Raw genomic sequence first — 13,116 nt, 5'->3', positions numbered from 1 at the left:
TTCCGTGCGCCTTTGGCGTTTAGTCATGTCGGCCACATGACCACAGGGACGTCTTTGGACAGCGCTGTCTCTTCTGCTTTGAAACGGAGATGAGCACCGCCCCCTAGAGTCGGAAACATCTAGCACATATGTGCAAGGGAAATCTTTACCTTTACCTTTTAGAATGCATCCAAACAGATAGTAATTAGCACAATTGCTGAAGATGCATAAGTACTGGGAGGACGGGGCAGAACAAAAACTTGCTCTTTTAGGACAAAAAGTTTTATTTTTATCTGATTTGGTAACATTACCATGTAAAAATTATTAAGAAAAGCCAATGATGTATCAAATTCAGACATTTTGGGGGGGGAAAGTTTAAGCATTTTTATATCATTCTGTAAGAAAACCATGAAGCCTTGATATTTTACCATTTTTCATACTATCAATAATAATAAATTTCTTCATACTGGAAAGACTCAGGAAGTAGCTTATTTTCTTGATTCTCCAAATAGAAAGAAAAAGCTTTAATTCATTTTCTATTGAATCCTTATATTTATTTATTTATTTGTAAAGCTTGTGAAATCTTAAACATAACTTTCTGGGCATGACACAGTGGTGCCAAATCATTTAAACAAAATTGTAAATAGTTTAGCACAATTGCTGAAGATGCACCAGTTATAGGGGGAAGGGGCAGAACAAAAAATGTGCTCTTTTAGAACAGAAAGTGCTTAGCCTATTTTTTCCACATTAGAAAGGACTTGATATATATTGATAATTATTGATAATCATATTGATAATTGAGAGAGTCCAGAGATATTTCACGAGAATATTCCCACTCCTCTGCTTGCAGCAGAATACCTTATACCACCAGGCTTGAAATGTTGGGCTTAGACAACTTAGAACTACGCCACCTTCGGTCTGACCTAAGCGTAGTACACAAAATTATCTGCTACAAAGTCCTACCTTTCAATGACTACTTCAGCTTCAACCGCAACAATACATGAGCACATAATAGATATAAACTCAAGGTAAACCGCTCCAAGCTCAATTGGAGAAAATACGACTTCAGCAACAGAGTGGTCAATGCCTGGAATGCACTACCTGACTCTGTGGCCTCTTCCCCAAACCCCCATAACTTTAACCTTAGACTGTCTATTGTCGATCTCACCCCATTCCTAAGAGGTCTGTAAGGGGCGTGCATAAGAGCACCAACGTTCCTACCGTCCCTGTCCTAATGTTCCCTTTTATTCGAATCCATTTCATGTATTCATAGTCATGTTTATACTTATATCTGTTATCTTATACATGCTTGACAAAATAAATAAATAACATAGAATAAATAACATAATATAACATAATGTCAGATCGATTGTAGAATTTCCTTTTTGCTCTCAACCATTGCCCTGTATCTCTACTCCAGGAGTCTCATTTGCACATTAGGGACAATAAGGTTTGCATTTGTGCAAACTTCAGGCAATTCTCTTTGCACAGGTTACTGTGTCACAATTTATGGGCTCTGAAATTTGCCCTCTTAATGGGAGCTGATAAATCATTGTGGGTCTTTTACATTTTACGTTTTTACAATAAAGACAGATAAATGTGGAGTAGTACACCCTTCCCCCCCCCCCACCCCTTCTCTTAAGATATAAAAGAAGTTTTCTAAGAGGCATTAAGAGCTGCTAACTGGAAACAGCTGCTGCTAAGACTTTTTTGCAGCTCTCCAGGCATTTGTGAGTATCCACAGGAAAAGCTGTTAAAACAGAGGGCACCTCTTCTTCTCACGGAATGATCAAGAAGGAACTTTTTAAAAAGTACCTCCGTGCACAGCTTCCTTTGCCATTTTTCTGCCTTCTTCCTAGTCTCATCTCTATTCAGAAAAGAAGAAAAAGGTTGTACTGAAATACTGGGCCTTGCTTCTCCTTCCCTCCCACTTTCTTTCTTTTTTTCTTTTCTTTTTTTAAAGCAGGCTTTTCGGAGAAGGTGGACAATGTGGTGAAACCAGGGGCTTGCTGTGCCTCCTGCCGAGAATTCCACCAGATCAAGCAGACGGTATTGCAGCTGAAACAAAAGGTACATTTACGAAATACATCCCTTCTGCCACCAACGTTGAAATCACAGGGGTTGAATAAGGTGGAAAATTGGCAGGTGAATTTAATTGCTTGAATAGATTGTGATATTCAGGATGTTTTTTGGGAGATACATCATCCATTTTAGAATAGAACAGAACAGAACAGAACAGTTGGAAGGAATCTTGGAGGTCTTCTAGTTCAATCCACTGCTCAGGCAGGAAACCTTATACCATTTCAGACAATTGTTGTCCAACATCTTCTTAAAAACTTCCAATGTTGGAGCATCCACAATTTCTGGAGGCAAGCCGTTCCACTGATTCATTGTTGTAACTGTCAGGAAAATTTTTCTTAAGAAATTTCTCATCCATTGCCATTCCACTTGACGTTTTTCTAAAACAGGGGTCACCAAACCTGGCAACTTTAAGGTTTGTAGACTTTGTCTCCCAGAATTCCCCAAGCAGCAAGTCCATAAGTCTTTAAAGTTGCCAAGTTTGGAGACCCCTGTTCTAAAAGGCAGATGGCCTACCTGATCTGGTTTGGGGGAGAACTACCAGGACATAGTTTAAAGGATCTCTTTCATTTGAATGGCTGCTTTTAAAAAGTCACCTAAATGTGTGCCCATACTTTCCACTTTGAAAGGAGCATGTCATGGGGCCCCACTGGGTCAAAGTGATTTGTTATCATTGATTTTTTTTTTTTTAATGGGAGTATTTATCATGATCTCTAAACCATTTCCCATGCTGTTGCAGGGAAAAAGCACAGTGGCCTTATACAAACATATTTCTGTACCGAAGCTTGGCCCTTTCTCCCATGAAGAAAATCTACCGTATTTTTCAGAATATAAGACACATCTTGGTTTTTGGGGAGGAAAATAAGAAAAAAACTGATTGGTGGGTAGATCGGCCTACTGGAATACCCCCAATCAGCTGTTCCCAGAGGTGAATTTTAGCAACAGGTTCCTTGGTTGTGAGCTCTGTGCCTTGGGTTTTTTTAATTAATTAATTTATTTATTTTTCTGCCTCTGAAACTTCTGAAACTCCGTTTCAGAAAAAGCTTCTTTTCCTGCCTCTGAAAGCCTCCGAAACAGAGCTTCAGAAAAAAAGCCTCAGAAGCTCTGTTTGGGGGCTTCTTTTCCTGAAGCTTCATTTCTGATGCTTTTTTCAGCCTCTGAAACCTCCGTTTGAGAAGCTGGGCAGAGCTACATTCGGAGTATAAGACACACCCAGATTTTCACCCTCTTTTTGGCGTGAAAACGGTGCGTCTTATACTCTGAAAAATATAGTATATGGGACCTGAAGGATGCAATGAGTTTTTGCTAGGGAATGGGCAGAATGGAGAGTTAGTGTTGATCTTCCTTGGACTGAGGCAGCACATGTTCAAGCATCTCCTGATTATAAGCCAGCCATTCTCTCTGAGCCCAATTAATTCACGCAACATTCTTATGGAAACATCAGAGGCGTTTCCCACCCTCTGTGTTGCCTGAACTTCCAAGAGGAAAAAATGGGACAAAAATACAAAAATAAATAAGAATGTATTGACATTTATCTCTTGCAGGGAAATATTACTTTGAACAACCATAATATAAACTGAAAGTCTGAAAATTAAAACTCCGAGCATGGCACTTAGCGACAAGTGGCGATGTTAGTCTGGCAAGGTAGACCAGGCAAGAAGTACAGGTAGTCCTCAACTTATGACCACAATTGAGCCCCGAATTTCTGTTGTTACGTGAAGTGAGTTTTGTCTCATTTTATGACCTTTCTTGCCACCGTTGTTAAGTGGATCGCTGCAGCAGATAAGTGAGTAACATGGTTCTTAAGTGAATCTGGCTTCCCCATTGACTTTGCTTGCCAGAAGGTCGCCAAAAGTTGATCACGTGACCTTGGGACACAGCAACGGTTATTAGTATGAATCAGTTGCCAAGCCTCTGAATTTTGATCACATGATCACAGGGGCTGCTGCAAAGGTCGCAAGTGTGAAAAACGGTCATAAGTCACTTTTTTCAAAGTCATTGTAAGTTTGAACCGTCACTCAATGAACTATTGTAAATTGAGGACTACCTGTGCAACCAGGATTACTAGCTCTGTCTTTATGGTAAGATTAAATTAACAGAATCTTGCAAGTCTCATACTTTATTTTTACTCTCTCAAAAATTAGGGAGGATCCCTTCTGAGAGATGTTTTTACCACCTTTCAGAACCAAATTTCATTTATCAGACAGTTGTCTGGACCAGGGGTCTCCAACCTTGGCAACTGAAAGCCTGGCAGATTTCAACTCCCAGAATTCCCCAGCCAACTGGCTGGGGAATTCTGGGAGTTGAAGTCTGCCAGGCTTACAGTTGCCAAGGTTGGAGACCCCTGGTCTGGACTGTGGCTCTTCCGCCTGTTTCCTAGGGTCATTCCCACATGCCATTACAGGCAAAAAGAGATTGAGACTGAACGCAAATTGCAGATAATGAACTCACAAAGAAAGTTTTGAGAGTTTTACTCCTTCGTTTCACTTTCCCCCCAAATTCCTAAGATGCTTATTGTGGGGCATTCTGGGAAAAAACATGACAGGCATGAGAGACCTCACAAAATGTGTGAAAGCAGCATTTCAGTGGTGCCTCCAGGACATTATTGGGTGAGAGAGAAAATTGCATCGAGCAATCCCTCAGGTGGTAAAATGAAACATTGGCTCAATTAGTGATAAGATTGTTCTGGTGGTTTATCATAATAACTTAAGGTTATTATAAATTCCAGTCGTGGAAGGCAGCAATGACAGACATTTTTTTACCAAACCTAATATTGGACGCGCTTTCTAAATTGCAATCTGAATTTACAGTATGTGATGGCAAAATTCAAAGAACATCGTGCATGAATTGATCCTAAATTATCCTCTGGAATTCTCTGCATTGGTTGGGATTTGGGGCAGCCATGCCAGAAAAGCTTTCCTGGACGTAGACATTTTTCAGAAATTTCTGGTTTAATCTTCTACTCTATCCCCTTGACAGAATTGCAAAACTAGTCAGAATGCTTTTGCCAAAGGAAATAAATCACAGACCGTCTAAGCATACAAACAGTCCCATGTGTGCAAATACTCTGTATGCATATGTGCTTACTCAGATACGAGCAAGTATGCATTTAATTAGAAGAAAGTCCTAGACTGGACCTAGCCAGTCCATCTCCAAGCCAAGTTGGCAATTATTTCTGCATGGAACCTCTTCAAAATTACAACATAACATGTAGGTTTCAGCAAGGGTTAGACTTCGTCTCCGTGACTGTTGCCCCTCTGGATAGGGTTCTGTACAAGTATTTACATTCTTGTGGGGAAAGATTCGTGCATGAAGTAAGGCTGAGGTCATTCTCAACTTGTGATTCCAAGACTGAATCAAGACAGTGGAATGGAATAGAAATGAGTTCAGTGTGTGTTAGCATCTGGTGAGGGCAATAAGAAGGCTCCACATCAAAAGCAGACAAGTGTTGAAATCCAGAAGAAGTCAGGGGTTCTTCCAGGAGAGAGTGGGAAGTGAGCACATTGGCAAGTGGGAGAACCAACCCATGTGATCTGGACTTCAAAATCAGGTTGTCATAGCAAGCTGGCCTCTTTAATAGAAATGTTTAATGCTATCTTAGATACACAATTAAAATACTTCACCTTCCTATCTGAGAAAGAAACAGTTTTCTCAATGTACAAAGTCTGATTTCTAGAAGCAGAAACCCTTCTTTGGCTCATCAATAGATCACAGTTCTTGAATGGAGGTTGTTCCAAGAACAATCATGAGTCCTTCATCAAGCAGTGCAAGCAGGCATCTAACTTCAGATCTCAGTATCCAGCCCATATCACCAATGTTAAAGAACTGTGGATGTGGTCTTTCAGAATATTTGCAGGGTATTGGGCTTTTAGTCAGGGGTGAAATGCTCCCGGTTCGGACCGGCTCGGGCGAGTAGGTAGTGGCGGCGGCGGGCAGTTCAGAGAACCGGTAGCAAAAATCCCTGCCCCCGCCCCCCCATGCCCAGCTGAGCCGCATGATGATCAGAGGCTTTTTTTCTTTTAAATGCCTCTGACGAGCCAAGCTCTGACGATCCCAACTGAGTTGCCTGATCATCAGAGGGTTTTTTAAAAACCCTCTGACGATCAGGCAACTCAGCTGGGATCGTCAGAGCCTTTTGAAAGCATTTTTTTACATGGTTTTACATGTAAAAAATGGTTTTAAAAGTAAAAAGAAAAATTGGCCATGCCCACCCAGTTACATTACCACCCCCCCCACCAAACCACATCCACAGAACCGGTAGTAACAAATTTTAGATTTCACCACTGCTTTTAGTCCTGATGAGAGACTTGGGTAATACCACAGCTGTAAGGTAAAGGTAAAGGGGGCGGTGCTAATCTCTGTTTCAAAGCCGAAGAGCCAGCGCTGTCCGAAGACGTCTCCGTGGTCATGTGGCCGGCTTGACTAAATGCCGAAGGCGCACAGAGCACTGTTACCTTCCCACCAAAGGGATCCCTATTTTTCTACTTACATTTTTTACGTGCTTTCGAACTGCTAGGTTGGCAGAAGCTGGGACAAGTAACGGGAGCTCACCCCATTACACAGCGCTAGGGATTCGAACCACTGAACTGCCGACCTTCTGATCGACAAGTTCAGCTTCTTAGCCACTGAGCCACCACATCCCCTGAACCATAGCTGTAGATCCTAACAAACTGCTTGTATACACAATGTGGGTATGAGGCAGCACCTGAATCGGATTTTACCCTTCGTTCTAAATCCTCCTTTTTTTTTTCCGGCATTCAGATCCATCAACAAATTTAACCCTTCACTGTGTCAGATTTGACATCAACCATTTTGTCCCCTTTGCAAACAGTTAGATCACAGTTCTGACTGTGATCATAATAGTGCCAGCGTTCTCTAGTTTCAAGATAAAGTAGTAGTCTAGCTGAGGCCTCCCATGTAGCAGAGTTTTCGGGGTGGGGGTGTTGAGGGAAGAGCTATACTATGCTAAGCTACATGGCAGAAATCAAATCTACTCCTCTGACTTTGGTCCTCAGTTGCAATTTGAATCTGAACGTAGTAAATGTAGGCTATCAATTGTGTTGGTTTTTTAATTACGTTTACATGGTATCTTCAAGTTATGCAAGACAGTAAATATGGAGGCTATCTCATTTTATTCAGTAAAAGGAGGAAGGCTGGGAAACAGATGGTGCTTCCTATCACAGCCTGGCATGCTATCCACTCTATCACTTTGAGGCTTCCAAACTTAAGAGTTATGGACATGGTAGTTGAGTCCTGCATTGAGGTGAAGAACTTTTACAACTGATGAAGTCAGCCACTCAACTAGATGAAGTTGAACAGGCAAGTGGCTTCTAGCCTATGACTCTTCTTTTATTGCAGGTTGCTTGGCTACCAAATAACGCTGTTGACCTTAACAAACCAATCACAGGAGAAAAAGTACTTGCATCCAATGCTTATGTACCTGGCCCTCCTGGACAGCCAGGGGATCGGGGTCCTCCAGGTAAGGCAATAAAAAATATCATAAAAATAAATTTGTATATATTGCATCTGTGTATCACTCCTCAGACAAGAAACATGGCTCAGGAGCAGACATTAATTTTTCTTAAGATATTGTTAGGGTCATTTAGTCAGTTTTGCTCCATCTAATGATTTCCTCATCTTATGAGCTGTCCAAGGTGCTGTAAACTTCACTTCTCTCTCCTAACTGAAAAACCATCCACTCCCAAGTTGTGCTATTTTTGCATGATTAGTAAAACTCAAGCTTGGGAATGGCAAAGAAATTAGAAACAGACTGGGAGTTTTCCATGAAAACCTCAGCCTGGAAGCCTTTTATACTTGCATTTTTATTTCAATGTATTTAAGTGACCATTAAATTATTATATAATAATATAATTTTTTTTAATGGATAGCCCACCCCAAATCTGATATTTTGGAACTGCAACTCCAGTTCATATTAATGTTATGTATTTGTGGTAGAATGTGCAATCTATTCTTTTGCTAATGAATTGCATTATGGATTGCTGACTCTATAACAGTCTCGTATTTATACTTTGTATTACAGCAATATTTTATTTATTTATTAAATTTCTATAATTGCCTGTCTCATATGAAGTGACTTTGAAAAGCATGCAACAATCAATACTAAAAGCTGACTAACGCATTAAAATTACAAAAACAAACTTCTTCTATTTTTTTGTACTGTACCGTGATAAGTTGATTATGTACCATCAAATCATTTTCGTCTCCCAGTGGTCACATAGAGAGATTTGCTCAATGGCAATCTAGGACAATTTGAACGTGGTTGCTTGTACCTCAAGTAAGAATTCTGGGTTGATTTGTGGGATAATCCATTGCTTTGTTTTCTTGGTTTTCAGACTATACTCTGGAATCTTCTCCTGTCCTCTTTTTTAAAGTCCAACTTCTGTGTCCATAGAGCAGAGGTCTTCAAACTTGGCAGCTTTAAGACTTCTGGACTTCAACTTCTAGAATTCTCCAGCCAGCTATGCTGGCTGGAGAATTCTGGAAGTTGAAGTCCAGAAGTCTTAAAGCTGCCAAGTTTGAAGACCTCTGCCATAGAGTGTCACAGGTTGCATCTTTGCAAATACAGACACATCACACCAGTGGTAAAATGTAAAATTTGTTACTACCGGTTCTGTGGGTGTGGCTTGGTGGGGGGGGGTGTAATATGACTGAGTGGGTGTGGCCAACTTTTTTTTTTTTTTTAGTTTTAAAACCATTTTTTCTAAAATCTCTTCAGCTGAAGAGGTTGTTTAAAAAAATGCTTTTAAAGCCTCTGACGATCCCAGCTGACTTGCCTGATCGGCAGAGGCTTTTTTTTCCTTTTAAAAACATTTTTTCTATAACCTCTTCGGCCGAAGAGGTTGTAGAAAAAATACTTTTAAAAGCCTCTGATGATCCCAGCTGAGCCGCGCAATCATCAGAGGCTTTTTTTTTTTTTTACTTTTAAAAGCATTTTTTTCGGCCAAAGAGGTTGTAGAAAAAATGCTTTTAAAAATTAAAAAAAAGCGTCTGATGATTGCTGGGCAATGGGGCGGGCAGGGATTTTTGCTACCGGTTCTCCAAACCACCCACCCCCATCACTACCGGATCGGGCGATCCAATCCGAACCGGGAGCATTTCACCCCTGCATCACACCATTTGAATCATTATCCAAAGCCTTCATGGCTGCTTTACAAAATCCACCTGTGGTGGATTACAAGATTGCTTGTTCCTTTATTGTTGATCCTAAAGGGCAAAAGCTATTCATCACTTCAGTATCTTCATTGTCAGCTGCAAGCCATAGCATTAGCACTTAGACTTAAATACCACTGCATAGTGCTTTACATCCCTCTCTAAGCAGTTTACAGAGTCAGCCTATTGCCCCCAACAATCTGGCTCCTCCATTTTACTGATTTCAGAAGGATGGAAGGCTGAGTTGACCTTGAGCCAGTGAGGATCGAACTGTCAAACTGCAGGCAGTTGGCAGTCAACAGAATTAGCCTGCAATACTGTATTCTAACCACTGCGCCACCCTAACCCTAACTCTATCTGCACCACAAGGCTGGTTGCTCTATCTGCTGTCATTAGTTTGGTTGCCTTTATACTTAATATTTTATACTAAATTTTGATTTAATAATTGCAACAACTTACTATGGAAATTCTGGTCCCTATTGTGGTCATAAGTCGAGGACTAACTGTACTTGGCTGGGCAGTCGGGTGAATATACCCTCTTGGCATATATTCCCAACATTCTTTGCTCATCCTTCCCAGGAATAGCCAAGCACCACGATGTGTGTGGTAGCACAGCAGGACCTGAAGGAGATTGTGACAATTACAGTCAGGGGAAAAAATTAAATATGTAATATTTGCGATTATTTAGACATAAGGCTACATTCAACCAAACTTTGAATATTAAGGTCACAATATAATGGTGTGAACTATGTTAATTTTGAACATGGCAACTATTGTCAGTGTCAAAGCAAAAAGCTCTCGGTTTGTACTAGTGGACTTTGATCTGGAAAGCGAGATGTTAACATGGAAGCAATTTTTCCTCAAAGTTCATTTTCCACACTGGGAATTCAAAACATCTTTTATGGGCCACCTCCCTGCCTTTTTCTTTAACCTAAAGCAGAGGTCTTCAAACTTGGCAGCTTTAAGACTTGTGGACTTCAACTCCCAGCATAGCTGGCTGGAGAATTCTGGGAGTTGAAGTCCACAAGTCTTAAAGCTGCCAAGTTTGAAGACCTTTGGCCTAAAGGAAGAATTTTCACAGCCAGACTGGTCTTTTGCTTCTACTTACCAATAGATGAGCATTCTGTGCTTGATGTCTGACAGTGTCTTGGACAAGTAATTGCTGCTCAAAGTTATGCATTATTTGAATTTCTCTTCTTTTTAATATAAGATTGCATCCTAGACTTCTAATTCATCAAGTTATATAACAGTAATCGAAATACCGTACATCCTGATTTTCTTGGCACTAACAAAAAAGTTAGCTCCCCTTGGCTTTTAAAGCACTTCTGGAATACTTTTAATTGCTGTTGACTCCTTTTTTATTTACTTGCTAGGTTTTTTTCTTCCCCCATGGCTGATTTATTTGTAATTTTTTAAAAAAAACTTTGTCAACAGCCCTAAAAACGACTTCCAATTTTTGACTTAGAAAAATCATAAATATCCTTTTTTATGCAAAATTGTCCAACGAAGCTACCCGCAGCCTTAATTTTACTGCCATGTTTTTATTCCAGGGGTTGCAGGTCCAAAAGGGAGCCCTGGATTTCCTGGTTCCCCTGGTCCTCCCGGGGTGCCAGGCCCTAGAGGAGCCATGGGGCCGATGGGACCATCTCCAGACCTCTCACACATTAAGCAGGGCAGAAGAGGGCCTGTGGTCAGTATGATGTCTCCATTCATAAGTGTGTATAATAATCTCTTGATCATATTTGACACCAAGTTTTTGAGGAATGCAAATTTATCTTCTAGGGTCCTCCAGGTGCACCAGGAAGAGATGGAGCAAAGGTTAGAAGTATAATTTCTTGTCCTCTTCTTCCTTTTTCTCCTTTCTTCTTCCTTGTGAGAGTCCTTCTCTTTTATATTATTCACGTTCAGTTTTCTTAATTTTGGAAAATGGAAAGGGAGAAAGTGAATAAAAAGGTAGGCAACTTTGATTCCATCTACTCCCACTTCCAATGCATTTCTGTTTCTTGGTTTGCTTTCCATTATTTATCCAAGTAACCAACTTAGAATTAACTCACATAGACATTAACCCACAAACTTACAGAAACGTTTCACTGAAATTGCAACTTGAGACATCAAAAAAGTATTTTGATGCAGTAATCACTCTTTATTACTCTATGATTTATCATAGATTGTATCCTGTTGTGTATTTTTTGCTGACTTTCAGAAAACCATTAAGAACTTGAATGTTTATGTATTGCACAACCTACTGTAATTACTACATTTGTTCTGTGTTGTTTTGCCTTGAGTCATTTCAGTTAGGCAGTTCCACACAGGGAATAAACAAATGTGTAAATAATCTTTTAAGTTTTGAAGGGAGCTTCTCTGTGTAGGATGCAACTTGTTGATCTGAATGATTTCAGAATAAATGTTGTGGTTGGGCATGTTATGCTTAGTAATAAATAAAATTAAGAGTGTATAAGTAGTTTAAGTTTCTGTTGCCTTGGATCACAACTTTGGTATGCTTAGAATACATCCACTGCAATCAATAGGAAATTAAGTTAGTCACAACTAATAAGTCCCTTTAATTTCAGTGATTATCCTTTGGATATGAATAATTGTGAATCTAACAAATAAATCTTTGTTCTCATGGTACATACTTAGAAAATGCTGCAAGCATTATCTTTGGTAGGTAATCAATTACCAATTTTGCTATAAAATAATTCATTAATCTAGTTAAGATAAGATGAATTAAACTAAAGGCTGCAATCTCATCTACATTTTACTATAAGTTAGTCCCACTGAACTCTGTCTTCTAAGTTGATATTCATAGAATTTTAAGCAGACAGTTTTAAGTGTGTGACTAGCGTTGTTTGGAATTTTCATTTTAGATCAACAGGTTCTTGTTCAGTTTCAGTCAAGGCCACTTAACCAAAATTATGTTTGTTGCAGGGTGAAAGAGGTGCACCAGGAGAAAAGGGCCCACCTGTAAGTATCACATCCAAATCTAATCTCAATGGAAATATAATCTGTTCATACATTAGCCAGGAAGTATTGTATTTAAATACCAAATATTCTTCATTTTAAAGGAGCGGTGTCAAACTCGATTTCATTGAGAGCTGCATCAGGGTTAGGTTTGACCCTGGGTGGGCCAGGGTAGGCGGGGCCAGGATGGGCGTTGCCAGATTGATGTCACTCTTGTCAGGGCACCTGTGGTGGCCCAAGCACTCTGGGTTCCTGAGCTCCATTTTCGGCTGGGACAGCCTCCTGCAACCCTCTGCCAGCAAAAATGGAGCTCGGGCGGGCCACACACGACCCTCCCGAGCTCTGTTTTCACTGGCGGCCAGTCCTTCACTGTTTCCAGGGTGGCCCTATGAGCCAGATCTAAGCACTCTGCGGGCCTGATCCGGCCCGCGGGCCTTGAGTTTGACAACTCAAGTTTTAAAGGAATATCCCTCTTATAATATTGTAATAAAGCAGATGTAAAAGGCTGTTTGTTCATTCATTCAATTTATATAGCTGCCCATCTAACATACATAACTTTGGGTGGCTCAAAAAACGTAGTCACAAAATACAACTAATCATAAAACCATATTAAAACCGAATTTTAAAAACCCTTAAAAACAATATCCAAGGCATTCACAATCGATACACCCATCCATACATCCCCAAACAATACAACAATCATGAAGATGTCACATCACAGCCCGATCCCCAGCATGATGATAAAACAAAGTTTTTAGTACTTTCTAGAACACAAGTAAGATTCTGGGCCAATCTAATCCAATCTACATGATGCTCCAAAGATGATGTCACCTTGTGGTTACCTTACTAAACCTTTGGGGGAGGAGGGAAACACACTTGTTTGAGTAACTAGCAAAGTGGTACATTGGTTAGAGTGGTTAAATGGGG

The 13,116-nt window shown here is 40.3% G+C and overlaps 1 protein-coding gene across 3 annotated transcripts in view; it reads left to right on the top strand.

Moving 5' to 3' along the window:
- Window positions 1-13,116, top strand: part of CCBE1 (collagen and calcium binding EGF domains 1) — a 186,823-nt gene that overhangs the window by 166,734 nt on the left and 6,973 nt on the right. The window contains exons 6-10 of one of the 3 annotated variants that reach the window (XR_015732067.1): window positions 1,943-2,049; window positions 7,417-7,537; window positions 10,779-10,918; window positions 11,011-11,181; window positions 12,157-12,192. Coding sequence is in view for 2 of the 3 variants with exons in the window: in XM_087885620.1 (XP_087741746.1) it covers window positions 1,943-2,049; window positions 7,417-7,537; window positions 10,779-10,918; window positions 11,011-11,046; window positions 12,157-12,192 (440 nt within the window). In the remaining variant the exon portion in view is untranslated. The remainder of the gene's footprint in view (window positions 1-1,942; window positions 2,050-7,416; window positions 7,538-10,778; window positions 10,919-11,010; window positions 11,182-12,156; window positions 12,193-13,116) is intronic. The other 2 variants (XM_034442497.3, XM_087885620.1) reach the window with 2 other exon arrangements.

The sequence above is a fragment of the Pantherophis guttatus genome, chromosome 2, assembly GCF_059756535.1.
Source record: "Pantherophis guttatus breed Tessera chromosome 2, ASM5975653v1, whole genome shotgun sequence".
NCBI classification, from domain to species: Eukaryota; Metazoa; Chordata; class Lepidosauria; order Squamata; family Colubridae; genus Pantherophis; species Pantherophis guttatus.
The sequence above is the reverse complement of the archived record's forward strand: the minus strand, read 5'-3'. Positions and strand labels throughout refer to the sequence as shown.